General features: G+C 33.7%; 5 protein-coding genes and 1 long non-coding RNA gene across 8 annotated transcripts; 4 read left to right on the top strand and 2 right to left on the bottom strand.

Moving 5' to 3' along the window:
• The first annotated feature begins 151 nt into the window (after window positions 1-151).
• LOC114528501 (trafficking protein particle complex subunit 9-like) lies at window positions 152-7,410 on the top strand. Of its 3 annotated transcripts, XM_028550158.1 has the most exons (23): window positions 152-799; window positions 964-1,309; window positions 1,393-1,461; window positions 1,593-1,670; window positions 1,743-1,871; window positions 1,982-2,057; window positions 2,192-2,285; window positions 2,356-2,541; window positions 2,622-2,755; window positions 2,835-2,920; window positions 3,209-3,335; window positions 3,723-3,936; window positions 4,114-4,199; window positions 4,369-4,648; window positions 4,730-4,812; window positions 4,874-4,925; window positions 5,142-5,187; window positions 5,258-5,320; window positions 5,444-5,537; window positions 5,612-5,710; window positions 5,847-5,971; window positions 6,046-6,409; window positions 6,458-7,410. In XM_028550158.1, the coding sequence occupies exons 1-23, from the start codon at window positions 234-236 to the stop codon at window positions 7,165-7,167; spliced, it is 4,107 nt and encodes a 1,368-aa protein (XP_028405959.1). In that variant the 5' UTR covers window positions 152-233; the 3' UTR covers window positions 7,168-7,410. The 3 variants fall into 3 exon arrangements, with proteins under 3 accessions (XP_028405959.1, XP_028405957.1, XP_028405958.1); XM_028550156.1 differs by having other exon boundaries at window positions 6,046-7,410; XM_028550157.1 differs by having other exon boundaries at window positions 1,982-2,036; window positions 6,046-7,410.
• A 385-nt stretch (window positions 7,411-7,795) lies between these two features.
• On the top strand, window positions 7,796-15,535 carry LOC114528413 (diacylglycerol kinase theta-like). The gene is made up of 28 exons (XM_028550035.1): window positions 7,796-8,133; window positions 9,353-9,432; window positions 9,519-9,621; window positions 9,909-9,997; window positions 10,090-10,215; window positions 10,294-10,432; window positions 10,540-10,641; window positions 10,715-10,827; window positions 10,902-10,974; window positions 11,081-11,166; window positions 11,390-11,436; window positions 11,502-11,592; window positions 11,684-11,735; window positions 11,808-11,869; window positions 11,942-12,089; window positions 12,205-12,240; window positions 12,335-12,450; window positions 12,534-12,685; window positions 13,039-13,187; window positions 13,448-13,556; window positions 13,638-13,808; window positions 13,998-14,085; window positions 14,150-14,211; window positions 14,299-14,341; window positions 14,560-14,628; window positions 14,699-14,752; window positions 14,836-14,934; window positions 15,092-15,535. The coding sequence occupies exons 1-28, from the start codon at window positions 7,962-7,964 to the stop codon at window positions 15,233-15,235; spliced, it is 2,775 nt and encodes a 924-aa protein (XP_028405836.1). The 5' UTR covers window positions 7,796-7,961; the 3' UTR covers window positions 15,236-15,535.
• An 87-nt stretch (window positions 15,536-15,622) lies between these two features.
• Window positions 15,623-17,031, bottom strand: LOC114528415 (FK506-binding protein 2-like). Its single transcript, XM_028550038.1, has 6 exons — window positions 16,840-17,031; window positions 16,676-16,738; window positions 16,487-16,580; window positions 16,322-16,355; window positions 16,174-16,244; window positions 15,623-16,094 (listed from the first exon to the last, which is right to left on the bottom strand). The coding sequence occupies exons 1-6, from the start codon at window positions 16,930-16,932 to the stop codon at window positions 15,883-15,885; spliced, it is 567 nt and encodes a 188-aa protein (XP_028405839.1). The 5' UTR covers window positions 16,933-17,031; the 3' UTR covers window positions 15,623-15,882.
• Window positions 17,032-17,206: 175 nt separating this feature from the next.
• On the top strand, window positions 17,207-18,389 carry LOC114528416 (U11/U12 small nuclear ribonucleoprotein 25 kDa protein-like). Its single transcript, XM_028550039.1, has 4 exons — window positions 17,207-17,461; window positions 17,630-17,735; window positions 17,802-17,876; window positions 18,176-18,389. The coding sequence occupies exons 1-4, from the start codon at window positions 17,233-17,235 to the stop codon at window positions 18,231-18,233; spliced, it is 468 nt and encodes a 155-aa protein (XP_028405840.1). The 5' UTR covers window positions 17,207-17,232; the 3' UTR covers window positions 18,234-18,389.
• Window positions 18,390-18,572: 183 nt separating this feature from the next.
• Window positions 18,573-21,018, bottom strand: LOC114528414 (copper chaperone for superoxide dismutase-like). Its single transcript, XM_028550037.1, has 9 exons — window positions 20,259-21,018; window positions 20,077-20,149; window positions 19,869-20,003; window positions 19,675-19,757; window positions 19,482-19,588; window positions 19,328-19,388; window positions 19,163-19,240; window positions 18,965-19,068; window positions 18,573-18,886 (listed from the first exon to the last, which is right to left on the bottom strand). Exons 1-9 carry the CDS (start codon window positions 20,289-20,291, stop codon window positions 18,757-18,759), a joined length of 804 nt encoding a protein of 267 aa, XP_028405838.1. The 5' UTR covers window positions 20,292-21,018; the 3' UTR covers window positions 18,573-18,756.
• Window positions 20,859-23,180, top strand: LOC114528417. The gene is made up of 3 exons (XR_003687492.1): window positions 20,859-20,923; window positions 21,032-21,079; window positions 23,080-23,180. It is a non-coding gene; the product is annotated as an uncharacterized LOC114528417 (long non-coding RNA).
• The last annotated feature ends 3,754 nt before the right edge of the window (window positions 23,181-26,934 follow it).

Raw genomic sequence — 26,934 nt, forward strand, 5'->3', positions numbered from 1 at the left:
ACAAAAGTTCATATAGGGCTATCTCTACCATTTCTCGTGATAGGTGACACTCAAATGGTAGTAATATATTGGTAGTAATTGTAGTCTGTCAACTCATCTGTCACCATTCGTCGCTCATTGGCAAGCTTCCCCCCCCCTTGTTCAAAATGGCGGAAAAACATGTCGTGCGAAGAATAAGGAAGAAGCATTTCATGTGAAATGTAAATATTTCGTGCTATCTTGAAGCGCTAAAAATGCTTCGGATTGATTTTAATCAACGATTTTTGGATCATAGAAGTATTTTAGTCTTTGTAAAGAAGCTTGGAGCTATTACGGAAGCTGACTTTAGCGAATTATTTAACGACATTTCACAACTCCGTACATTGGAGCTTCCTAATGGACGCACGGTTCATCTCAGATATACTAGACATATTTCACATCAGTTCATAGAATGGGGGAGTTTTCATATGCACAGGAAGTTACTGGGTATATTAAGTGTGGCGAAGACGTTGGATGAAGATATTTATCCAATAAAAACTGCCCACGAAAGTTTAAAAACTTGGTATGGTAATACTGCACTACATTGCCGATGTTTTATCTTGGGGGGCAAAAATACAGACGAAACTAAAGATAGAGAACTTGTGTTTTTAAATCAAGATAATGTTATGAAAGAAATCGAGAAACAAATGGCAGATTATGCATTGTCGCTGTTTTTAGTCCTTGAAAGCAAGAAAAAGGATAAATCGTTAGAAAAACCTGAAAAGTTTGCATTCCTTAGGTCTCCTCTAGATGGTGAAATTTCAGCTGACACTGATAACAGGTGAGAACAATAAGTCACCAACATGTATTTATGAAAATGAGACACCTTTGGACCAGGCTGATGATATTGCATGTGCATATGACAGCAGTGTGAAAAAAAGTTTAGTACATTTATTAGTGGAAACAAAAGATATTTTATGAAACTATTTTTGTGTTGTTTTGCAGGAACAGAAAACAATGTATTGGTCGGATGAAAAAATACATTGGTGATCTCTGTCTTTTAACAGGAGTACCAGAAGAAGCAATATTTCACTACTCCGTAGCAATAGATTTTCTTCGTTCTATTGGTGATTTGTTGTGGATGTCAGGCTCATTGGAAGGATTGTGTGCTGCCTCTTTGCTATGTCGGACTGAACATAAAATTGTATCCCCAGAGAGACCATCATTACAGCTTGATATCAGTCAGTTATCGACAGCTGGTTCTGATGGTGATGAGAACAGAATTGTCATACCACTCACAGATATGGAAATAGTGGAAAAAGCTGAAGAAATATTTCAAATTTATGAAAAAGTTAGTCCTTTATTTTTGTGGATTGATAGTAGTGAAAGTGAATTCTAGAAAAAATTATAGCTTTCATTTTTTTAAATATTTAGCAAAAGGAATCAAGAGTGTTATCTATTGAAGCTAGGTTTAAGTATGCAAGATTCTTTTTGTCAAAAAAGGTGTGTGTTTAAATAATAAATAATTTGAGGATAAAAAGGGTTTTTCAATCATTCTGCAAAAAGCGTTTGGCTTTAGTGTATAAATTGCTTTATTAGATGCTGATTTGTAGCCTTCTTCTTTAAATTTGCAGAGACATAGAGATGTTAGTATTGCTCTTCAAGATGTGCTGGCCACTGAACTTACTTTTAAATTATCTGATGCAGAAAAGGTAATGTATCATGACTTAGTGAGATTTCAAAAAATAATTATCTGTAAAGCTGTAACTAATGATTTCTTGTAGATTCAACTTTATAGTGCAATGGCAATGATATATGAAGATGTTGGTTACATGAGAAAGGCAGCGTTTTTCACAAGGGTCGCTGCTCGTCATTGTACATCGCAGCATTTGCCTCCACAAGGATGGACTGCTGTGAGTTTAATTTATCAATTCATTTAAAACAATTAACAAGATAAATTTTGGTAATTTTTTTCAAATTGTAGTTTGTACACCTCATTTTATTGGTCAAAAACTTTTTTTAGTCTTACAATCTAATGCGAAATGCTTTGGATGGGTATAAAATCCACTTTGATGACGGTACAGTTTCACCATCACAGAGTAATTATTCATATGCATACCTGTTTCTTGAACTTCATTTACTTGCTACAATTGAAACAATTGAATTAATAATATACATTACAACAGCAATTCATTAGGGAAAAATTTTTATGATTACCTGCTTTTTAATTTAGAAAATGCACATGGCTGGCCTGAACTAAAAATTCAGTTGATGAAAGAATTAATTGAAATGTCAAAAGAACTACAAAACAATAATATCCCAATTAGGTAAGTAGCTTTTAAAACTTTGGTTTTTCATCATTATACATTTTATTCATATACAATCTACTCTTTCTAGGCATATATTGTACTTATTACAGACTATGCATTCTGATATAAACGAAAATGACATGCAAGAGTTGATAAGCTTATTGGAAAAGTTAGCATCAACATCACAGGGTCATTTTAATCTGGTTGATGATCTTCATCTTGACAATAATGATGTTTTACCAGCACTTTCTCTCACTGAGTTACCAATTGTAAGGTACATTTAGAAAGAAATTTTTGACAGAGTAATGATTAATCATATGACCTAAAACTGTTTCAGCTTTTATTTTGTTTCAGATCAATGAAAGTGAATGTTCTTGCAAGTCATCTCAGACCAGTTCTTAGTCCATCCAGTTCTTCTCCTGTCAAAACACCTTTTATTTTCTCAACATTGAACAAAGGACCTCGTAAGAACAAGAAAACAAATCCTGGTGTGTAACGCTGTGATGATAGTTTCAATAATTCACTGCAGACATAATTTTTTTTAATGAATAATCGGTTATTTTTCAGCAATCAGATGGGTTGAAGGTGATTTTGGTGAAGTGGCCATGCAAGTTTTTAATCCAATGCCATTTGACATAAAAATTAGTAAAATGGTGAATTTTCTTCTGTTTTTTCTGTTGATAATTAAAGGTCTGAGATTTAGTTTATGCATATATACACCACACTTGCCCCTTAGCAGTGTTCTTGTGCTTCATGTGGCTTCTTAGGTCACTGTGGTGATTGTCTTGATACAATATTTAAGAGTGAGTTGGTTTGTCATTCTTTACCTGTTGTCCATTCCTGTATTTGAAGTGGACCCTCTCTTATTTGAGGTGCATCTATTGCTAGATATATAATATATATATATATTTCTTTTTTACTCACTTTTTACTAAATTGTAGACATTGCTAACAGAAGGTGTTCCATTTCAAGCCTTTCCCTCGTGTCTGGCTTTATCCACTGATAACATGTCACATCCATTTATGTTACTTGGTATCCCTGAAGGATCAGGACAACTAGCAATTACAGGTATGATCACAGGTTTATATGATCATTTACAGGTTCATAAGATCACAGGTTCATAAGATCACAGGTGTATATGATCACAGGTATGATCACAGGTTTATATGATCACAGGTATGATCACAGGTTAATATGATCACAGGTATGATCACAGGTATGATCACAGGTTAATATGATCACAGGTTTATATGATCACAGGTATGATCACAGGTTTATATGATCTCAGGTTTATATGATTACAGGTTTATATGATCACAGGTTTATATGATCATAGGTTTATATGATCACAGGTTTATATGATCACAGGTTTATATGATCATAGGTTTATATGATCATAGGTTTATATGAAGTTTTAAGTTTAAGTGTGAAAGTTTTTTTTGTTTTGTTTTTTAGGTTATTCAGTGGAGCTTTTTGGTATCCAAAGTAACTGTTCTATAACACAAACAATTTTAGACAAACAGTTTAGTCTTCCATTGATTGTTGATGTGACGCCAAGGCTACCTCTGATACAGTTCCAGTCTGATATAAATGATGTCAAATCATTTGTGAACAGCAGTCATAGAGGGTCTTCATTGACTTTGGAAGTTAAAATGTACAAAGGACAGACGTATGTTTCTATAGTTTAACCAAATTTATTTACCATATCCTCTTAGCAACAAGTTTACGGTAAAGAACAGCCGGCGAACATCCCAAGACCCCTGTCACTGTTTAACCTTTTTTGTATGGTGTTTTATATAATGACTAAGAACCGTTCAATCTTTACGATGAATTAAATATTTTTCAGCATATCAGGACCCATCCTTGTTGAAAATGTTGGTAAAATACCTGTCGAAGATCTTGCCATCACAATTTTGAGCTCTTTTAAAACTGGTAAAATTATTTGAATTATAATTAAACCAAATTTAATCATAATGTTCAATTATTTATTCCAGAGAAAAAGGATCGCGATTTATAAAATGTTCGAGCTTTTTGAATGTTTGCGTTAAAAGAGAGCGTTTTGAATATAGGCGCTAGTTTCAATTATTTATTTTTGATTTAGATACACTCAACTTAGTGACGTTAGATAAAGATCATGTGACTGAATCTCTTCCGCTGTTGCCAGAACAATCCAGCCACTTCAACCTAAAATTTTGCGCTCTTATGCCAGACTCTCTCCAGAGTGGTGGCAAGTTGAACTGGTCAGGGAAACTGAGGATCAATTATAGTGGTGGAGAAGCGTGGAAACTAGGAATCAGTCGTAATGCTGTAGTAGATATCCGTATTGAAGTCGTACCCAGTGTTCAGTTACTAAATTACTCCTTTGTCTCCGTGGAAAAAAGGTAGGCTTGTATAGTTGTATTACCATGAGACAAAATGAACTGTCTACATCATTTTTAATACAATATTTTTTTTTCATTTAGTGATGATGAACATTTTGAAATATGTATGGATATCCACAATCAAACCAATCACGATATTGACTGGAGATTTCAAATGAATTCAGGTAAAAACACGATTTACTTATATCATAAAAGCAACCTTCCTAGATTTCTAATATTTTTCAGGTATCGCGTATCCAGAAGAAGTAAATCGTCTCAAGATTGATCAATCACTCAGGTTCCGTTTGTAATTTTTACATCTTTATCTTCGTTTAACACCAATGTTCTATTTAACCTTATTATATTCTAATTATTTTCCATTTAACCTTATTATTTTCTAATTATTTTCCATGGAACCTTACTTTTTTCTAATTATTTTCCATTTAACCTTATTATTTTCTAATTATTTTCTATTTAACCTTATTATATTATATTGTATTATTATAATTTTCAGGGCCACACTTGAGTTGGAAAAGTTTGATTTATCTGATGATGATAAGGTGATTTTCTTGAGGTGTTATTAAAATAGTTCAATGTTTACGTGCTGTTTAAGCATTCGTTGTATTTCAGAAAACACAGCATGAACTGTGCTTGGAAAGAATTCTTAATTTGGTCAAGTTGAGTTGGCAAATTATATCCTTACCCTTACTGTTTTTTTTTAATGTCATATATGTGAAATTATTTATTCAATAAACTCGTAATTTAATTGTACAATTTTACAACGAGGAACATTACGTTTCTTTAACTAAGTTTTACCCTGAACTGAAAGTATTTGGAGTTTTAAATCTGGATGGTTTAAAAATCACGGAAGATATAATGAAGGTTGTAAAGAGAAATGGATTTATATTTGGTAAGAATATGGTTATTTTTCTCCGTATTACGACAAATAGATTAGGACATTAAAGAATTTTCTTATTTCGTTAGAAATGTCAGTAAATGATGAAAAGATAAAGAAAGGAAGTTGTGTATCTTGTGTTGCGTCAAAACCAATATTTCTCACTGTTTCAGTTTGTAATTCAAGTGGTAATTTTACGGGATTTTATAAATGCAACTCACTGTCATTATCGTACGGTTAAAAGAAGTGAAGGCTGTGTGTGGATTGTTTAGGAAGTTTCCAGTATCTGGATAATATTGATCTTTATTCTTGGCCTTTTTTTAGATAAAGACGCTGCGTCGTTTATTTTAAACATTGAGCCGTTTGAAGTTGACGATAATGGCGTGCAAAATTTTGATGTGAAACAAAGAATCTGTTGGTTAGGAGCTACGAGTACTTTGCAACCAAAGGTATATCACAAATGTATTTATTTTACAAAGCAGTAGAGAGTGTTTATCAACAACAACAAACTTAATCTTTTTAGATCCCTGCTAAATCCAAGCTGGAACACTCCTTTGCACTGATATTTCTATCCCCAGGACAATTTTTTATGAATATCAAGTGTTTTGAACGTGTTCATACGGATAATGATCAACCGTTCAGAGGACGTGCTCATGTTATAAAAGACGTTTCTTCCAACCGTCGTTCTCGATCGTCTCGCACTGACAGTTTCACAGAAAGTTTACTATTGAGACAAAGATCGCAGTCGACGCCACTAGCCCAGTGTGCGTACTTTATCAGCTTTGAAGTAGGAGAAGATCCAGATACCATCATCAACAATGATTGTTCAAGTGACGATCCACAAGTGAAAAAGAACTGTGCATCTCTAGCAGGAGCAGATAATATTTCCTCAGATCAATGTAACGAAGAATTTTCTGAGCAGAAAAATACAGCGAGTGAAGTGAGCGATGCGGTTGAGTTTTATACTGAGGTGGAAATACTTCCTACCGTGGCTAATGTGGCTTTGAATGACATAATAATTCCTTCTGAAGAAAACAGCAATCGTGGGGAGTTATCATCTTCTGTCATGAGCAGCCAGGAACAGCTAATATCAGATGATGAGATTGGCGGGTCAAAGATGGTGGATAAACTGGAGGTAAAGATGGACGATGTCGATGAAGACGAGGGGCATAAATCTGTTCTTGAAAGAAATAAACATTGTTCTATTAACGACAGACAGAAAACTTCAAAAAATGATGGGGAGGATATTTCTGAACAGTCAAAAGATCGGACGTCTGTACCAGGTGTAAGTGATACAGTAATACCATTTGATGATGTTTCTCAGAACAAAGAGTTTTATAGCAATAAACCTGATGACAGTTGTCACACTGAAAATCAGGAGATTGATCTAAATTCTGCGGAAACTCAAAATGATTTAGAAAAACAGCACAATGTCACACCTCAATTGAACAAGGTTACGATGGCTGAAAAAGGAAAATCAAATGAAATTTCGAATGAAGAAATGTCTAAACCAGACAACATGCAAGAAGGAGACGATCAGAGAACTGATGTTTCAAATAACTTTAAATTTCATCAACGTTCGGATGAAACGGAACTAAGAAGTCCTAGCGTTAAAGAGAAAATTATGTTTTTTAATTCTGGTTAATTCCTCGTGTCGACATGAACTTTCGTTAAAGGAGGAGATGAGAATCATGTCTTCTTCGTTTCAAGATAAATCTTTGAATAGCTTTTGATGTAAATAAATGATTATAAATTAAATCTATTAAATGACTTTCTATGTACAACCGTTCACCGTAACTATCTAAAAAATAATCAAGAATAGAAACGTGTTCATTTTCACCAATTAATCGCTTGCATTTTGGTAATTATATGACCACCATGTAATATCCAGTCATTATACAATTTTATAACATCTATGGGGTTTATACAATAGACATTGCTAATTATTTTTGCTTTATTTCAGTCGATTAGAAAGAACGGGTATTTTAAATTTGGTTGGCAAGGTAAATGGGAACCCCAATGAAACAATTAGACGACGGACTCACTATCACTATACTGACGTCGATATGGTCGTTCATACGATGGTTAACTACGGGTGTACCGAAAATATAGTGTTTGACTAGTCTTGAGCAGCATTTTCATACTATCCCAACCACCCATTTGACAACCAAGATAAGGTTTTTGCATGCCAATTTAGCCTGGATCTGCTTGTCTACTAAGGTCTGTTGGGTTGTCTTTCTTTGCAAATGGCAGCGGCTGCTGTCCAAATACAACAAGGGCGTGTTTCATTTTTCGAAAAGATGTTAAATATTTTAATAAAATACTTGGCAAATTTTGTCAACATTCATTTGAATTTACAGTTTTAATATCCGCGTTTGTACGACAAATATGAATAGATTTAGAAAGGACGAAGTGGAAATTACTTCTCAACTATAAGAAATGTCTCGGAAATCGCTGTCTAAAACAGGCCGATCAAAATCGGCTGCGTTTCTGGAGGCTTTGGGAAATAATGGACACTCTTTCTCGAAGAAGACTTATCACAGGCCAACATACTGTCACCACTGTACTGATCTTTTGTGGGGGTTTACAAACCAAGGACTTCAATGTTCAGGTATAATTTCCCACGATGATTTAAGAGTGTATAGGAAATAACTTAATATTATAATATTTTTTCAAATGTGCCAATATAAGACCCTTCCCCATTCCCTGTACATATCTTTTGAAAAAGCAAGGGTAGAAATATTATCCATTTAAGCTTCCTTTATACTGTATAAACCTTTTAGGTTTTAAAGCCTTAAATTTTGCTTAATAGCTGTCCCGACCCTAATGATGTCATAGATTTTTTCGAGCTTATTTTCAATCTAAAATTTGAAGACATCCTGATCGAGTATTCAAAAGTTGTACGACACTATAAATTGCTACGATATATTTATTTGGAGGTTCTTGAAATAAGATGGCCGATATTTTTACTATTCCTATTTTTTTGTTTGACTTGGCTAATTCATAATTTATCACCTCTCACTGGAAATGTGTTGTTTTAAATTTCTACATTTATTACCTAACTGCGAACTTAGATAACTAAAGAACGTACTGAATGTACATTTTTGTCCTATGTTTGTAGGATTTGTTATTTACTTTATCAAGCATTATCAAAGACACTGTCTAAACTGTCAAAATAACTTTATAAACCACTTAGGATTTAACTGTTATTCTAGTAACCTAGGTGAACGTGAACATTCAATACTTTATTTAAAAATACTTTCCTTTAAAAACACCTTCAAAAGTTTATAATATAAGGTAACAGAGGGAAGTTTAAAATATTCAATTCTCTTTGAACATGTCATATTTTATCCTATTATTAATATTTAATCTGTTTCTATAGAGCTTATTTTATGCAAGTCTCAATTTTTATTAATTATATAATTGATCTTCTGGAATAAGCTGCTTACCAACATTTAGAACTTGTCTTTTTCTACCAAAATATATTCTAATAGCAAATGATTAAATGGTATTAATCATGCAATGTATAAAATATATAAAATATGATATGAGATGATGATATATTGTTAATGTTAATTTGCAGGGAAAATGGGTAATAAATAGCCTAGGCTAGGACTGGTTCAATAATGTAACCTAATATCTATCTGGAATAAAAAGTTTTCAGCAGTTCAAACACTTGAAAAACTTTTTCAATTTGAGTTTGACAGACAAAGTTTTTCTTTTCTAGCTAATATGCCTTGAAGGAATAATAAATAAATATTAATAAAAAAAAATATAGTATTATTTAGGTGTAGCTATGGAACTTTAAGTTAATTTTTTTATTGTTTTAGTGTGTAATTTTGTGAGTCATGAAAAATGTTTGTTCCTAATTACAATGCCATGTAATTATCTTGCCAACACAGATATAAAGGTCAGTATCATTAGTTAAAGCTATATAATGAGAGTTTAGTTTTTCATGTGTGATTTCTGCTAATGAGGTCCTTATTATCTAACCAGCATCCTGTGGCTCACAGCTGGTGTCCATTAACTTCACTCAGACGAAAATTTTGTAATGTTTGTCGAAAGTTATTGAATGATTCCTCTGACTACAGTTGTGAAGGTCAGTTTATGTTGATCATGCATAAGTATGAAAATATAGTGGATAATATATGTCAAAAAATGCATGCTCATTGTTCTAATTTTTTGCCATTTTTACATCTTTCTATGAAATATATATATATATATATATATATATATATATATATATATATTCAATTAAACTACACATTCAAACTTCTAGACAAGTTCAAACTTCTAGATCATTACATTTTTTTGTGAGTTGAGACAAGTCATGCAATAATTAGTGTTTGATATGATTGATCGTAATAATTTGTGTATTTTCTCTAGTTTGTGAATATTATGTGCATAAAAGTTGTAAAGATTCAGCTGTAAACAATTGTAAAAGAAATGCAACATACAATCTGAAACAAACAAAGGTCATTCATTTTATTAGTCATATATATGTCAGTGTTATTATTGTTTAAAGTTATTTGCATAGAACCTGCAATAATTTCATTGAATATTTCAGGGGGAAAATAAACATCATTGGCAAGAAGGAAATCTTCCTTCAGGATCGAAATGTTTTTTGTGTAAAAAGTCTTGTAGTAGCTCAGAATGTTTGGCCAGTGTTAGATGCAAGTGGTGTTCAAAAACAGTAAGTTGTCATAATGGCCGGCGCATGATTTACAATGAATGGTTTGTAAAACTGACTGATGTGTTATTTTCTTATTAGGCCCACTCAGGATGTTATGTTGAAATAAATAAGCATTGTGACTTTGGTAAATTCAGTCATCTGATATTGCCTCCATATGCTGTATCTCTTGCAAATATTGCTTTATGGAGAAGAATGTCGAGTGAACATTGCAAGAATTGTAAGTTGAAATTTGTTTTCTTCTGACACCAACTACATGACGTTAAGCTTTTGTCTGGGTTAAAGATTCAAATGTTTAGATGTTTCTTCAAAAACTTTGTGTTATAGTTGGAAAAACACACAACCCAAATGATTGTTCTGGTGATATTTTACTGAGTGAACATATTGATTCTGACGATGAGTCTTTGGTTGACTCTCCTTCAGATTCAGGTGGGTTTTAAACAAGATTAGACAGGAAATTGGTGAATAATTTCCGGTAGTAAAGTTGTTTATTTCAATATAGTTCACAGTTCTGATGCAACAAACTCTATCAAAGTTTATGATGGTAAAATTGACAGTCCTCGGATGTTTAAAGTCGTTCATGCGTCAAGAACTTCAAAAGCCTCACAAGTCTTGGTAAGAAAATTTATTTTGGTATAGACTGTTAGACTGTGATAGACAAGCCCAGAATATCATGTTATTATGTTTAGGAAGAAGCATTGAGACTTTATCAAATCACTGATGATCCAGACAACTATTATCTTATAAAGACACTAGATCAATGTACGTTTTTATACTAACTTTAATTGTGTGTTTTGTTACCATCTGTTGAGATGGTTTTGTGGTAATTAAGATGTGATGATCATAACATTATATTATATTTCAACAGTTAGTGAAAGAGCACTTGATTCAGATGAGATGCCTCTTCAGTTTCCCCATCGTAATAAAGAAGCGATGATCTTTTTAAGAATAAAAGTAAGTTGTATTTTTTTATACATCAAAGATTGCGCATGCATTTACGTCCGGGGCCGGCCGGGCCTAGTGCATCAATTACAATTTGTTTGCGTCGTATTGATCTAGAAACGCCTGAGTTAGCGTCAGTAGATTCTTCTCATAATGTGAGAGAAGAAATGTTGCGACTAACTGGATATTTTTATAGATGTTATTACTAACTGGATATTTTGTCTGTTTTTTTCAGAATGCAGATAAGAGTGGCAATATTCGCGTTTACCTGGCCATGGATAGGTTGGTGGAAAGCTATGCCAATTCTGTTTTTGGGGGGTTTTGTTTAAAACGTTTCTCTTTTCTAGGGAGGGATCGTCTTTTAAGACGTTTAAAGTTCAGTCTACAACAACTGTTGAAGAAGTCGTCAAGAATGCGATAACTAAATTTTCTTTGGAGGTATCTACCGTTCCAAGTAACAAGGAATGTTAATGCTTTTTGTGTGTCCATTGATAAGACAATGTCAATCAACGGCATTTTTTTTAACCAGAACAAAAACCCTGAAGATTTTTCACTCATCATTACACATTTATACGATGGAGGTTAGTCGCAAACATCGTCTGTATTTGATGTCATACTCGCGGGTATAGCTATCTTTAATTTTTGTTGTTTAGTAAATGAACGAGTGATGGAAGAAGATGAATGCCCTTGGAAAATTTTAACGGAGATGAAAAGGGTACTCATATATGTTAAATATTACTTTCATTTCTTTCATGATCCATTAACTACGTACCTTGTGCTTTCCCAGAGATCAATTCGTGAAATGAAGTTCACTCGATTCTACTTACGACCAGCATACGAGCCTTCAAGCAGTGTTGTATTGTGTGTCAGTAATCTTCCAATGATGTTAAGACCAGACACGTACCCAAGCTTTCTCAAGGAGCATTTGCAACATGGTAGGATTTTCTCATTACACGCAACATTGATAAGACAATTAGAGAGCCGGCGCATGGCTGCATGAGCTTGGTAGCTAAATTAGGATTCTGACGGTGATTTCTGGTCTTAATTCAGGTGATTTCACGATAGAAGCTTTATATCCAAGTTCTGGTAAGTCGTTTGATTTCCATAGAGAGCTTATTTCTTACGAAGATGTAATCTTCAGGTAAATTATTCTTATCGTTCCTCGTTTTTTTCTCTTCAGGTACAGCGTTTTTATCTTTCACCTCAACAGACATGGCATCCAGAGCTATGAATGAGCTTCAGACTGCAACATTGAGCGGCAAAAGTTTATTTGTGAAGCTCCTTCCTGATATTCACGTATGTTTGTCGTCATATCTTTATTACATACATACATACATGCAGTGTGTCAGTTTATATTTATCATAAACCTCCATTTTCAGGTTGACGCACTGGGCGACAAAAGCAAGCCATTGTTGGTGTTGGTTAATGTTCGTAGTGGTGGTGGCCAAGGAAACGAATTGCTATTCGATTTTCAAAAATTGCTGAATCCTCATCAAGTCTATTCATTATCTGAGGGTGGCCCTTTACCTGGGTGAGTTTTTTATAGTATGCAGTATTCTCACAATATTGGTTCATTAAAGACGTCTATTAATATTTCCTGAAGCCTGGGGCACACTACTACACTGTCCACACCCACATGTCACTCGTGACAATTTTTACCTACAACGTATTCCTAATTTGCAGTGACGACATCATTATATTTTTGTCGTAAAAACGGAACAGGAATGTAGTCCCGTCAGACTAGGAAAAGTTGTTGGTCAAAATTGTGACGAGTGAAATGTGTGTGTGCAAGGTGTTCAAATATATGCCTAGGGTTATCATGGTTAACCATCTTGAATGGACAGTGTTTTTTCGCCAGTGTGAATATTTGTTACATTTTTTTAGTTTGTATGCATTTCGTCATCTGGAGTCATTTCGTATTGTTGCTTGTGGTGGTGATGGTACTGTTGGTTGGGTCTTGTCATCCCTTGATGAATGTTGCAAAGACTTGAAATGTCGTGATCCTCCAGTATCTATTGTTCCACTTGGAACTGGTAGGTATTATATGCGTTAATATTGTTGTATGCGTTAATATCAGTGGCGGATCTAGGGGAGTGCAGAATAAATTACACAGCTTAATTTTAGATTCAACACCTTAATAACAACATAGTTATAGGCTTGAAATCTACCAATGCGGTAATGCCTCGATTAATACTGGTATTACCTTGATTAATATTGGTATTACATGCGTTAATTTGGTATTACATGGTTTTGTGATGTTATCAGATGCAAATGTTAAATAATTTTTTGTTAGGAAATGATTTATCTCGTGTGTTACGCTGGGGTGCTGGTTACACTGGAAATGAAGATACTTCATCAATTCTTATGACAATCGATCAAGCTGACATCACTTGTTTGGATAGGTAACCCTCGGTGTTGTTTGGTCACAAGTTAATGAATTAATAGATTAGTGGATTAATATAACTTTGAATGTTATCTTTTAGATGGTTGATAATTTTCGAGTCATCCGATACGTCAGAGGAACCATCAACATCTGGTGAAGACTTGCCAAACAGTTTCGTTATGAATAATTATTTTGGAATTGGTTGCGACGCTGCCGTATCTTTGGATTTTCATCTTGCAAGAGAGGAGTCTCCAGAGAAATTCACCAGCAGGTATTTTATTTGGTCTTTTTTAATTCAGATCGTTCTGTAGGCTGGAATGACTTGTATTTTAGTTATTTTCGTTCGTAGTCAACTTCGTAATAGCGCATTTACATGTAGAGATACTTATTTCTTATTTCCCGTGGTTCAACATTTAGCTGTTAGATCCATAGCGATATTAATTTGACCTTTCTCTCTTAGGTTGCACAATAAAAGTGTTTATTTTCGGGTTGGTTTGCGGAATATGGTGAGGAAATCTTTGGACTTTAATGATAATGTATCATTGCAGGTGAGGATTTGATTTGGAATATATTTTGCTTGTTTTTTCTCTGATTTATTTCGCCTTTTTTTAGATTGATGATAACGATGTTGACCTGCCAACCATTGAAGGAATCATTCTTCTCAATATTCCCAGGTATTTTTTCCTAATTTAGTTTACTTTTTACCATTCTTTTTACACATGTACCCAGAAATCTCATTCGCTACAATTTTTCTGTTATAGCTGGGCAGGAGGTTGTGACATCTGGGGACAACACAATGATGATGTACGTTTTATTGTTACTTCTCATACTGTCGCAAGAACAGCACAGTGACTAAAATAACATACAATAAGGTCATCCCTTAATGGTTACATAGGTTATAACCAGATATGACCTAAAATAACCTCATCTCTCAATGGTTAAATATGTTATAACCAAATATGACCTAAAATAACGTCATCGCATGCTGCAGATTTCTCTGATCTAATGTTTTAATTTTTTAGAAATTTTCTACCTCGTCACCATGTGACAATTTACTGGAGGTCATAGGAATAACTGGAGTGATGCATATGGTATATAATAAAAGAATTACCATGGTTTATCATTAAACATTGTGTTATGACAGCTTTTTTTTCCCATCAGGGTCAAATAAAGAGCGGCATTAGAAGTGGCATAAGACTTGGTCAAGGATCAAAAGTATATAAGACATATTTTTCATTGATCTGTTGGCATAATATTGAGAGTTAACTTCACATTATTCTTGTTCACATTTAACTTAGATAAATCTAAAACTGAAGTCAGAATTTCCTGTTCATGTTGATGGTGAGCCTTGGTTCCAACCTCCAGGAAATATTGTCATACGACCAACACTTCGTCAGGTTTGTCATTTCCTGCTAAAACCTTTATAAACCTTAACTAATCTTATTGATCTTCCAATAAATAATTGCAATCAGTAGACGAGGAAAGCTTGTCCTTAACTGAAGCCACCTTAAGCTGGTCTTGAGCTTATCATTGACAGATTTTTTCATTTTATAGGCTAAAATGTTGCAGAGACATTCAAAATCGAGATCCATTAAAACAAACGAGCCAGGCAAAGCCCTTGTGAGTAGCACATTCTATAGTTTTGATGAGAGCGGGAATCTAGAAGATAGTTTTAGAGAAAAACATGATAGCTTGTGAAGTATTTATTAGTTTGTACATGTTAATTAACTAGAGCATGACATGTTCATGGATAAAGTCAAGATATTATAGATGTGATCAGGGAACACTATTGTGTATTGCTATATGCTGTAACTTGTACATGGAATTTCAACATAGTTTTCTCAAGAGATGATTAACTCCAAAGTTTAAGATATTTGATTTTGTACAAAAACTTCAAACAGTTGAATAGCAATGTGTTGCACACATAGACATAGAGGGATATGACTAAACTGTTCTAAAGAAAATGATAACACTCGTGACACAATAAAATATGTACAATATGTAACAAATATTATTTATTGATCTGATACTATATGTATATTATTGAAAAAATATTTGGTAAATGTATGTTGTAAATGATACCAAATGTTGTCGTGTAATAATGTCCACCTTTATCCAAATAGGAAATTTCAACATTTGTCCCACCTTAGTAATATAAATTAAAAGAAAAATCTCAGAGTATTATGAATAGAGCCAAATAGAGCAGCTCAAGAATGCCACCGTAAACTTTATAAAGAAACAAAAAACCAACAAAGTAAGCAAATTTTGGTGATAAAAATTGCGATCTATCAGTATTTTGTTATTGAAAGTATGATCATTTACAGGGTTGTAAAATTGTTTTATTTTTAATGTTTCCTCTTTCTGTGTTTCTTTTCATATTTTTCAGATTTAATCTTCTCCTCAGCAGCAGTCATCCTTTTGTAAAGCATCACTAGAACACCTAAGATAATTGCTGGCCAAATAGCAAAGTTTATAAATTTCCAAATGTTGTTTGCATTGAAAGCAGATAATTTGTCTAAGCCAACTAACTCTGTTTCAAATACCAAGGTTGCATCAGCTGTAAAAAAGAACAGAAAGTTTGCTAGGCCAATGTTTTGATAGACAAGTGTAAATTGAGATATATCTTTCATACTTACGTGGAATGGCGCCTTGAACTCCATTGGATCCATATGCAAGATCTGGTGGAATAATAAGCTTGCGTTTCTCCCTAACATAAAACAGTATGAATGAAAGAGCAATGTCAGGTAATGAAAATATTAATTAATAAATTAATTAAAACCTCACCCTACACACATCCCTTGAATTCCTGTCTCCCAACCTAAAAAAATTGAACAAATTTTGGTATTGGTTTCTTCAACCATTGTTTGCTGAGGAGCCTGATGACTTCTATGCTTCTGGCAATGGTAGGTGACATGATTCTGAAATGGTGTACAGTGGCATTTTTCTTACCTTTTATGACCTTACCCAGACCTAGCTCAAACTTTATTGGCTCTCGCTTGGCTACAATTGATGAATCAAATATCTGGCCATTTTCCAGCTTACCCTAAAATAAACACAGGAATAAAATAAGGATATGGCGATATGCTTTGTAATTGAATACCATAATTTCTCATGGTGGTAAAGTTACTTATAGCATACAGTATAATGCACAGCAACTGAATCTCCGTTTTCTGCTGTTTTTGAACAATCGACAGGTTTTGACTAAAGTAGAAAAAATAAAACGGACATTGCACTATCAAAACTAACATAGTTTCAGGTTCCAGTAGGAAATATATTAGATGGAAATTGTTGAAACATCATACCACAGATATGATTTCAAGTTTTTGTTTCTTCTTAGCAGCGCAAAGGCATGAAAGAAACAAAAGTATTAAACAATAATCCATGTAAAATTTCATGTTTGGAAATATATAAATATGAAAATTATACTATATATAGTCTATATAAACAAGATGAAACAAAGCAACAGGGATTGTTTGTGATATTTATGGATAGCAATTGTGAATGAATCAAGATAAAAGTTTTGCATTTCAACATTTTTTTATAGTAACCTCTGGGATGTATGTTTAATAAACTTCTCGAAGTATTTCCATCGAAATATTTAATTTAAATTCGACGTTTTGAAAGAAGTGAAAACTTTGAACCACTGAGCCATTACCACTCAACCCCTTATTATCCCTAAATACCCATTTAACAAAATGGCGGTCGAAAATGAATTTATTTGTAACGAAGTAAATGAACAGTTTTCTCATTCTGAGTTTATTGCTTTAGCTCTGAACACTGTCTCTGAGATTGTCAAAGATCCTTTATTAAAAGACTTACACAGTGAACCAAGTGTAGAAGAAGTAAACTCTCAAATAGCTCTTGAACATGGAAAAGCAATAACTGTTAACGTTTTACAACAAAACGAAGAAAACAATGTTTTACGTAGGTTCCTAGATTAATGTACTGGTAAATATGTTAACGTGCTCCAGTTCAACTACTCGTCTAACTCATCTTACGACTTGTTCAGTATCAGGCATGAATGGACGAAGGATCTTTCGACGAAGTAAACTTTTATAAAATAATAAAATCAGGGTTTTGTTCATTTTGTAGCTGTAGTTGTTCCTTTAAAAGCTAAAGTAAAAGATCTGAAAAAAGCAATCCAACGACATTTAACACTGAAACAAACAAGAGAGGGTGGAACAACGTATATAAGTTGGTATGAATGTTTCTGTTTCCTAATTTCATATATTGATGATAAATTAAGACGTTTTTATATCCTTAGGAGGCATGTTTGGAGAACATACTGGTTAGTCCATGATGGTGAAAAATTAACAGACAATGAAAAAACTATTAAAGAGTAATATTTTCATATCTATTTTTTCTTTTCAAATATGTTGTTCCACCTTGATGCCTGACTGGAAAGTATGCAAACTGCGCAACCTAGATTTCAAAAAAGTACTAGTAAATGTATAGGAGACATCAAATTGCGCGCCCAATATCTAGGTTGCGCGATACAAACTTTTCACACTGGCCTTGATGTGACCCCTAATAACTTGTACATGTTATCAGTGCATTTTTTCTAAGCATTAATCTAATAATATTAACCTAATAACATCTCGGGATTAATACTGATGTATAATTAATTTGTTTTTTTAGGTATGGGATCAAGAATAAAGCTGTGGTAACATTTGGTAAAAGATTAAGAAGAAAATGATATTTGTGGTCACTATATATTATATTAGTTTATTGAATTTCTCAGTTTGCCATATAAACGTGTCTGTAGCAGGGCAAAGTTTACTTTCCAGGAACCTGAGAGCATTCTTCATTTCCTCATATAAATAATTTTAACAATGAGCTATAATATTTGAAAGATTGCAAATAAAAAATTATTTGACTAAATGCTGTCTTTCACATCAATTCTTCCTACAGTAAGTCTACAATATTCAATACTTTGTTATGGGAAAGGCAGTGGCGTAGCCAGCCTGAAGATTTAGTCATGCTATGCAAATTTTATGTTTTTATCATTATTCATTTCTTTAGAAATTTATTGTTTTTACAGTCGATGAACACCAAAATATTAGCATAGCTTGACTAAATTGTCGGGCTGGCTACGCCACTGGGGACAGGTATATATTTTCTGATTTGAAATCAGTCCAGCTTTTACAGTGCAAATGAGGTTAGACTGGGACACAACAGGATAATAAAATTGTCTGATCTATTTAGCATATTCAATCACATTAGAGTTGAGAAAGTGGGTGCTCTTTTTTCAAGTCTCGTTCTTCCCACAAAGTCATCCCAGTACATGCGCAGAACTTTTTCGTGTTTTGAAATAATCCAGCTGACCTTGCAATAATACCACATGCAAGTCTAAGAAAAAACAATGTTTAATGAATTTGGGCATGCCTAAGATTTCTCTGTGTACTTTTTTATAATTATGGTACAAACCTGAGTCCAGAGTTGCCATCAATTTTTGATTGTGGATTGTTTTCCCTTCCTAAATCATCTTCATGTTCACTCACAACAATTGATCGACCAATTACATCCCACACCTAAAAATATTAAACACAATTAGTTCTGTATTTCTATCTTGATGCTTAAAGCTTTTTGATTACAGTAATCAAGATTATATTCCTGTTGACATACCTTAACATCATAACTTTCCAAACGAAACTGTGCACGCTTTTTTTTATCTGCAATTATGTTTCCCAAATCACCAATATGCTGAAGAATAAATTAAATATGATTATATTTATATTATGAGGAGCTTGAAATTTAACAAAGATAGGATTAGAAATATTATCCTTTCACCTTTTCTTCATCAAACATTCCTCCATGTTCGCAGTTGTTTGGATTGTAATGATCCCCTAAACTAAAATAAAATAAAAGTATTTGAGCAAATAGCTTACTTTTAAAAGATGTTATGTGGTTTCATAGGTTGATTGGATTTAACCAGTTTCACTACCTTTCACAGCCATTAGAAATATCACCCAGCTCATGTATGTGTAGTCCATGTGCACCTGGTTGTAGTTCATCTATAGTACCATCAATTATACATCTTTTGTTATCAACCTAAAAGTAATAACCATAAAACCATGAGTTGCAGATAATGATAATAGAGATATTCCTGTAATCACACCTAAAATAATCATGCTTACTTGAACAAACCGTATTACACCTTGAATGTTATTTTCACCGGACATAATTGCAACAGCGGCTCCAATATGGAATGTACTCCTATCTATTGAAATATACTTGCAGTATAAAATGCAATTGGTTATAGATATTATAGAGACGATTCAACTTGTACAGCTTCATAGCAGGAGTTTTGTCATAAACAATTAATTATCACCTTGTGTTGCACCATGGCCACGCAATATCGCTTTTCTTCCTGTCTGCTCAAGGATCTGTTGTATCAAACCAGAAGGCAAGTTTGTTTCTACTGTTACTTGTTCATCATGTAAATTAATGTTGAAAGATTCAACTCCTGTAATAATGGGATACATTGGATATATATGTATGTCTATTTCAGCAATTAGATGTCAAATATATATTAATACCTTTTGCTGACTCTAGTGCTGCCTGAATGCTCAAGACACAACTTTGGCAAGTCATCTGAACAGCAAACTCCATCTTAAGACAAAACAAGCACTAATTTAGCTATAGGACTGTTGAAATTTCTGAAATGACCCCTAGCACCTCACCCAAAAGATCCCTAATATGTAGATCTACCTAACCTTACCTTAGTTAAACTGTTGCCTTCTGACCCAGCCATTTTCCTTGTTTGAAGTTAGTAAAGTCTCCTCTATAGTTACTGATAGTTACTGCATATTAGCAGTACTAATTGCAAATTAACTGAGAAGAATGGACCAATCAGAAATAGTATGTTTAATAAGGTTGTAGATTTATATTATTTTTCACACAAATTATCCAGCTGTCCAGTGTATATTAAGGTCATTGGGCCCCACTGACCTATAAATGTGGGTAGGGGGCCACTGAGCTATATAATAATTCCTGGAGGAGCCTGTTCTGCGGGCAGTGAGGCTATTTCAGATCCGCCTGAGCACCAATTATTGCGAGGTTTATCAAGAATTTGCTTAAATTTGTTCTGTTTTAGGTTGCAAACACTACCAAACAGTGAAATAAAAATATGAAACATTATCCCACTCAAAAATAGGATATAGTCCAGAAGAATCGAATTCACTGGTCATAATAAATACAGGTCAGTGGTCTATTGCATTGTGGGCAATGTGGTGTGACCAAATTAGCCAATCACAAGCTGCAGTTTCGGTCATGTGACAGTTTTTGGCAGATTGAGTGATCGACACTCGACAGTCAGTTTTCAAGACCATGTGGACGATGCGGTGGAAAGGAAATTCGCTCTTCGTTGCAAGAAAAGAAAACCAGGTGTGTATATCTCTGAATACTCTGCATAAAAAGAACGCAGATATTATTCAAACAATGTTTCAAATATTTAAATAGTTATTAAACACTTTTTTGTCTATTTCATTTTAGGCCGAAATCCGTCGACGAAAGCTGGATTCAATGTTCCTGAGTTGTACAGTATGTATTATTGTGTCTTATCTGTTAGTTATTGAACTAAAACGTTTATCAGCAAAGCTAGAATTAATTCTCTTGTATGATAGAATAAAGCTAGAATTGTTCTGCCTTCAGTATTCGTACCAATAAGTGTCAATTATTAAGTCAATAAGTCTAATTTTTCAGCCTATTGTGCGTTCCGCTTGCACGTGTTTTCACACTAAGCGCCGCCGTTTAGAGCATATTGTTTTGATTTTTTAAGTTTCCTTTGTTGTAAGCAAAGCTAGAATAGCTTCAGCATAGTATTCGTAATGATTTCTACAAATTTGCAGAAGAATTAGGTCTAAATTTTCATTTTTTCTATCGAGTTTCCATGTTGCGACGCCGGTGTCCTTTTCAACTGTTGTAGTCGCCGCCGTTTGACTTTTAGACCGGCAGTAGCGTAGCCAGCCTGTCGATTTGTTCCGCTATGCCTATGCTGATATTTTTATGTTCACTGACTGTGAAAACAATAGATTTTTAAAGACATGAATAATTCTAATAACTCGAAATTTGCAAATTTTCAGCTTTTCTTGCGAATATCCATGACCATGTGTGTGTTTTTGCAACGCCGCGGTGTCGGCTTTTTTAAACTGTTGTAGTTTTAACTTTTAGTTAGTTTTTAAGCTTTCTTATATTGTAAGGAAAGATAAAGTAGTTCTGCCGGAGTATTCGTATCAACCCACAGAAGAATTAGGTCCAAATATTCAGCCGGTTTCTAGCGAGTTTCCGTGCGTGTTTCCGTGCGTGTTTGCAACGCCGGTGTTTTTCAACTTTGTAGTCACCGCCGTTCAACTTTTAGATCATATTGTTTTGGTTTAAAGCTTTCTTATATTGTAAGCAAAGATAAAGTAGTTCTGTCTGAGTATTCGTATAAATTTGCAGAAGAATTAGGTCCAAATTTTCAGCGTTTCTAGCGAATTTGCTTGTGCGTGTTTTTGCGACGCCGGTGCTGGTGGTCTTTTTTACTGTTGTAGACTTGAGTCGCCACCGTTTAACTTTTAGTCTTTTATAGCATATTGTTTAGTTTTTCAAGCTTTCTTATATTGTAAGCAAAGATAAAGTAGTTCTGTCTGAGTATTCGTATCAATTTGAAGAAGAATCAAGTATTTTTTGGTGTATTGGGGCCGCCATGAGGGGCTTCTTACTGTTTAGATCTCGCCGCTCGCCGTCTTTTTTCAAATGAAGGTCTTGAGCACGAGGCATTTATAGCTATACGATAAATAATAGACGTTTGCAACTGATATCACTGCAATAAGAAATTAATGTATTATGCATGTTTATATAAATAAATGCGTTTGATTTAAAAGCATTCATAATCATTCAGCTATTTGATCGCGTAAAAATGTGATTTTGCATGCATGTGCTTTGACCTTTGTGCCATTTTCCGGTGTTCAGTAAAGGCAAATTAGATTAACAATATTTAACTAAAATTTGCTTGGTGTGTCAAAAGGTGAAAAATGGGCGTTCAAAAACCCCAAATGACATGCGCCTAATCAAAAGGGGGCTTATTAACAAGGCCAAATGACAGGTGCCTATAAATCGTTTTTAACTGACCCAGACAAACGTAAGAAACGATTCTACTTTTTCGCGACAAATTTTTTTGCAAACCAATCACATCACCAGTGTTTCTTAAACGCACCTTTGAAATGTCCTTAATCTTGCATTGCGGAATATTCTTTCTATTTTATGTGAAAAACCTGATGTTATGTTTAGACTGATTTGTATTTCTGAAAACTTACATTTTCTCTACTTTGTGTTTTGAGTGGTATACCAAATCTATTTTCTGATTTGAAACGAATACAATAAACCAACATAGAAACACTATTGTAGTATTCCTACTTGAAACTGGGAGTATTTATTGGAACACCCTACAGTAAATAATCCTGTACAAACATATACTACCATCAGAAGTATGGATTGATAGGTACGTACATAGGTGCTTATACTGTACTTATTATCACTCTTTCATTTATTAATTTTAGTTGTGATGATGGAGAAATGTTACCATTTTGCATGCAAATACAAAATCTAAAATTAAATTCAAACCAGACATTTTATGAAATCAAAATCAAACCAAACATTTTATGATATTTCCAGACATTTGAGGCTCCTCTGTTTTTAATTTTCAATTTTTGGATTGCATGCAGTACAGATCCCAACCCTTGGTTATATCTTGCATGTTTTGTCAGGAGTAATGAGTAAGTATAATTGATCAGGGGCCCGGGTCATTTATACTTTCTGTATGCTCGACTGACCTAGTCTGGCATAGGCAAAATATTGCTCTTGGAGCACACAAAAAAAGAGATGCATGTTGAGATTAAAAAGGGGGTATAATAGTCGAGTGTTAAATGTCTGTCTCATTTTTGAATGAATGCATGTGTTAAATCTTGCTAAATTTGCATGTAATTTCGAAAATGCATGAAAATTTTGTATTCGCATGTACAATGAGCGTCGTGGTGAAGATGATGTTGGTGGAGCTCATGCAGGTAACATACCATAGGTGAGCTTGTTTCATATCATTTCAGATGTTAAGAAATGAATCATTTCAGATGATGATGGACCAGCCGATGATGACAGATGATGATGGACCACCTGATGATGATGATCAGCAGACGATGACAGATGATGATGGACCACCCGATCAGCAGACGATGACAGATGATGATGGACTGCCCGATGACAGAAGATGATGGACTGAAGACTAGTTTGATGGGTGGTATTATTCAGTTTTCTTGCATTCTATCCTGTGCATGCTTGTTTTCTTGGTGGTCTGCACTGAATGTGTAATACATTAAGTGAAATTACTATTTACCATTTTGACATTGATGACAAATAAAAATTCCGGATTGCATGCAGAACAATTAAATTAATATATACAGCATGTTTGATTCTTATTTGAAAATGCATGTTCCTGTTTTATCACTTAATGTGTAATGCAATTGGTGAAATTAATGCATGATATTACTGAAGTATCCAATGGTGCGGCTAAAAATGATGAAGCATGAACTCAACTTGAAGAATGGAATTCTTACAAAGGTAACTGTGAACAAGAACCAGGTACGAATATGATTGTATTTGTTTGTTGGCACATAAGGCATTGGCATCAAAAATTTGCAACAAAATATCACAGCTAGTAATGCGCCACAAGATTGATTTCTGTAAGTGCATGTGCGAATGAAAATAGCCAAAATAATAGCATGAATTATAGGTGGTTGATGTATTTTAACAGGTATCAGATCCAAAATTAGCTGTGAAATATTTCGGTTATGCATGCCATAATTTAACATAAATTACATTGTTCTAATTAGGGTAATTGGCTTTCTAAGTGCATGTGACGGTAAAAATATTTGCTAGAGTAATTTATAATAGCATGATTATAGACGACCGTATTCTTACATGTATAAGATCAACAATTAGGTGTAAAAATATTTTGTTTATGCATGCTACAACATAGAACACAATAACACATTGCTCTAATTAGGGAAATTGACTTTCTAGGTGCATGTGACAGTAAAAATAATTGTCTGAGTAATAGCATGATTATTTACGACCGTACAGTTAATTCTTACATGTATAAGAGCAAAAATTAGCTGTAAAAAATTTTGTTTATGCATGCCACAACATAAAATACATTGCTCCAATTAGGGTAATTGACTTTCCAAGTGCATGTGATGGTAAAAATGATTGCATAACATGTATAAGATCAAAAATTATCTGAAAAATATTTTGTTTATGCATGCCACAACATAAAATACATTGCTCTAATTAGGGAAATTGACTTTTAAGGACTTGCAAAACCAGTTAAGTAAATTATAAATACAATATATTACAATAAATTTTTATTTATTTCTATATATCAAGTAAAAATAGTTGCCAAATAGTTAGCAAGTTTAGTTAAATATTACCGGCCGGTATAGACAGCAGATTAGTTTAGTTTTCATAGGATAGTGAATGGTAATAGTTTAGTTTAGCTATGCTCTATAAGGATTTTTTTACTTCTAATCTATCAGAGTGCACATTGAAACCTGGAACTTTAATAAATGAAATAAATTTTTATTTATCAGTTTTTATTTTCGAAGTTCTTGGGAAAGCATGAAAATAGCATATAGAAATAGAAATTGATGATATTTTGATGGTTAGAATAAATTCGAATCTTGAATAGAATAAAGTTTGTTAATTAAGGGTGAAAGTTAATTAGAATAAATTTGTGAATGGAATAATGATCTATTATTATTATATATTATTATGTTGAAATATCACCGTAATTCTTCTAAATTGGATTTCTGGAACTTCAAAAAAATTGTTCTGGTTTTTGAAATGTTGCTTGCAAAATAATCAACACAATAGAGAGTAATTTGACTACGTCTACAATTGTACTGATCTCTATGTAGTATTATTACGTTTGTCAAATCTTTGCAACTGATCTCTAACAGCTAATTAACTGAAATAGTGAGAGTTACACGCGCTCGATTTTTTTGCCACTGATCTCTATACAGTCACTGGATAACATGCTTATATTTCTGCATCTGATCTCTATGTAGCAACTGAACAACGCTATTGCAACTGATCTCAATAGATTAATAGGAATATCGATTTGACCAGGATAAATAACGATAGTCATCGATTGTAACGATGGATTTATGATGATATAGATTTTAATGATGTTTTACGTTGGCCAGGTTTTATAACAATGTTAAGATATTACTAAAATTTTCTAAGGACTTGCAAAATCAGTTTGAATAGATTGATGCAATTCACTTCGGCCAGGTAAGGTTTTATAACGATGATCATATTAATTACCAAAATCCCCATTACCCATAGGTATATTTTTGATGCCATTGCGTTAAGCATGTTATGTCAATTTCAATAAATCTTTGTGCATGTTTCAGACCACCAGGATCATTTGACGAACCCTTAAAAATTGTGTGGCAATTTTTAAAGATTGGTCAGATGAAAAACATTGATAATGTATAATGTAACACCATGAAAAATAGTCCACATGGTTGCCAGATTATCTCTGAAAATTGATAAAATTCAAGTACAAAAATAACTGGCAAACCTGCCCCAATTAATTATTGCGGAATTTCCAACTAAAAATACCAAAATGTCGGACCAGACCAGTAACCTGAGATCCGGATTTCATGTTGTGGTCAGGAGGGTTTTTCTCCGGGAACTCCGGTTTCCCTCCATTTCATGTTTGGCAAAAAACAGTGTCCATGTCTGGGGCCAAACAATGATCTATAGTGAATTCTATTTTTTCATTAAACAGTGCTGTTATGTTTGGCCTCTGGGTTAAAATCCCAGAACACTGCCTTATTGTGTTAAAATACAGGGGCAACTGCTCTCTGTCCTTTTACTCACAGGTGCAAGGGGGGATGCACCCACTTCTATTCAGATTGCTTTAAAACTTATTAATAAATTCCCTAGAAATGGCACAATCCACTTGACAACTGTCCCAGTGTAGCGTATATTTGGATATACATACTGAGTGGTCAGCATGGATCCTGAAGATTTCAAGTTTAGGTTGATGAAAGTATTTTTTAGACCAGGAAAGTTAAGATTATTGTATCATTGTTAAAGTGATTGATTTATTGAAAGGTTTCCACTAAAATATGGCTAAATTCATTTTCATTTTTGTAATTTGCAACATTTGATCATATAATGTAGTCAGATCCTGAGAGTCTAAAAGCTCTTGTATCGAAAGTTTCAAGGTGGATCGTTGTCAACTGCTGGAAGCCTGTCGAAGCGTGTCAAAAATTTGCAACAAAATATCACAGCTAGTAATGCGCCACAAGATTGATTTCTGTAAGTGCATGTGCGAATGAAAATAGCCAAAA

This window comes from Dendronephthya gigantea, unplaced genomic scaffold, assembly GCF_004324835.1.
Source record: "Dendronephthya gigantea isolate DGI-Jeju-01 unplaced genomic scaffold, DenGig_1.0 000050F, whole genome shotgun sequence".
NCBI lineage: Eukaryota > Metazoa > Cnidaria > Anthozoa > Malacalcyonacea > Nephtheidae > Dendronephthya > Dendronephthya gigantea.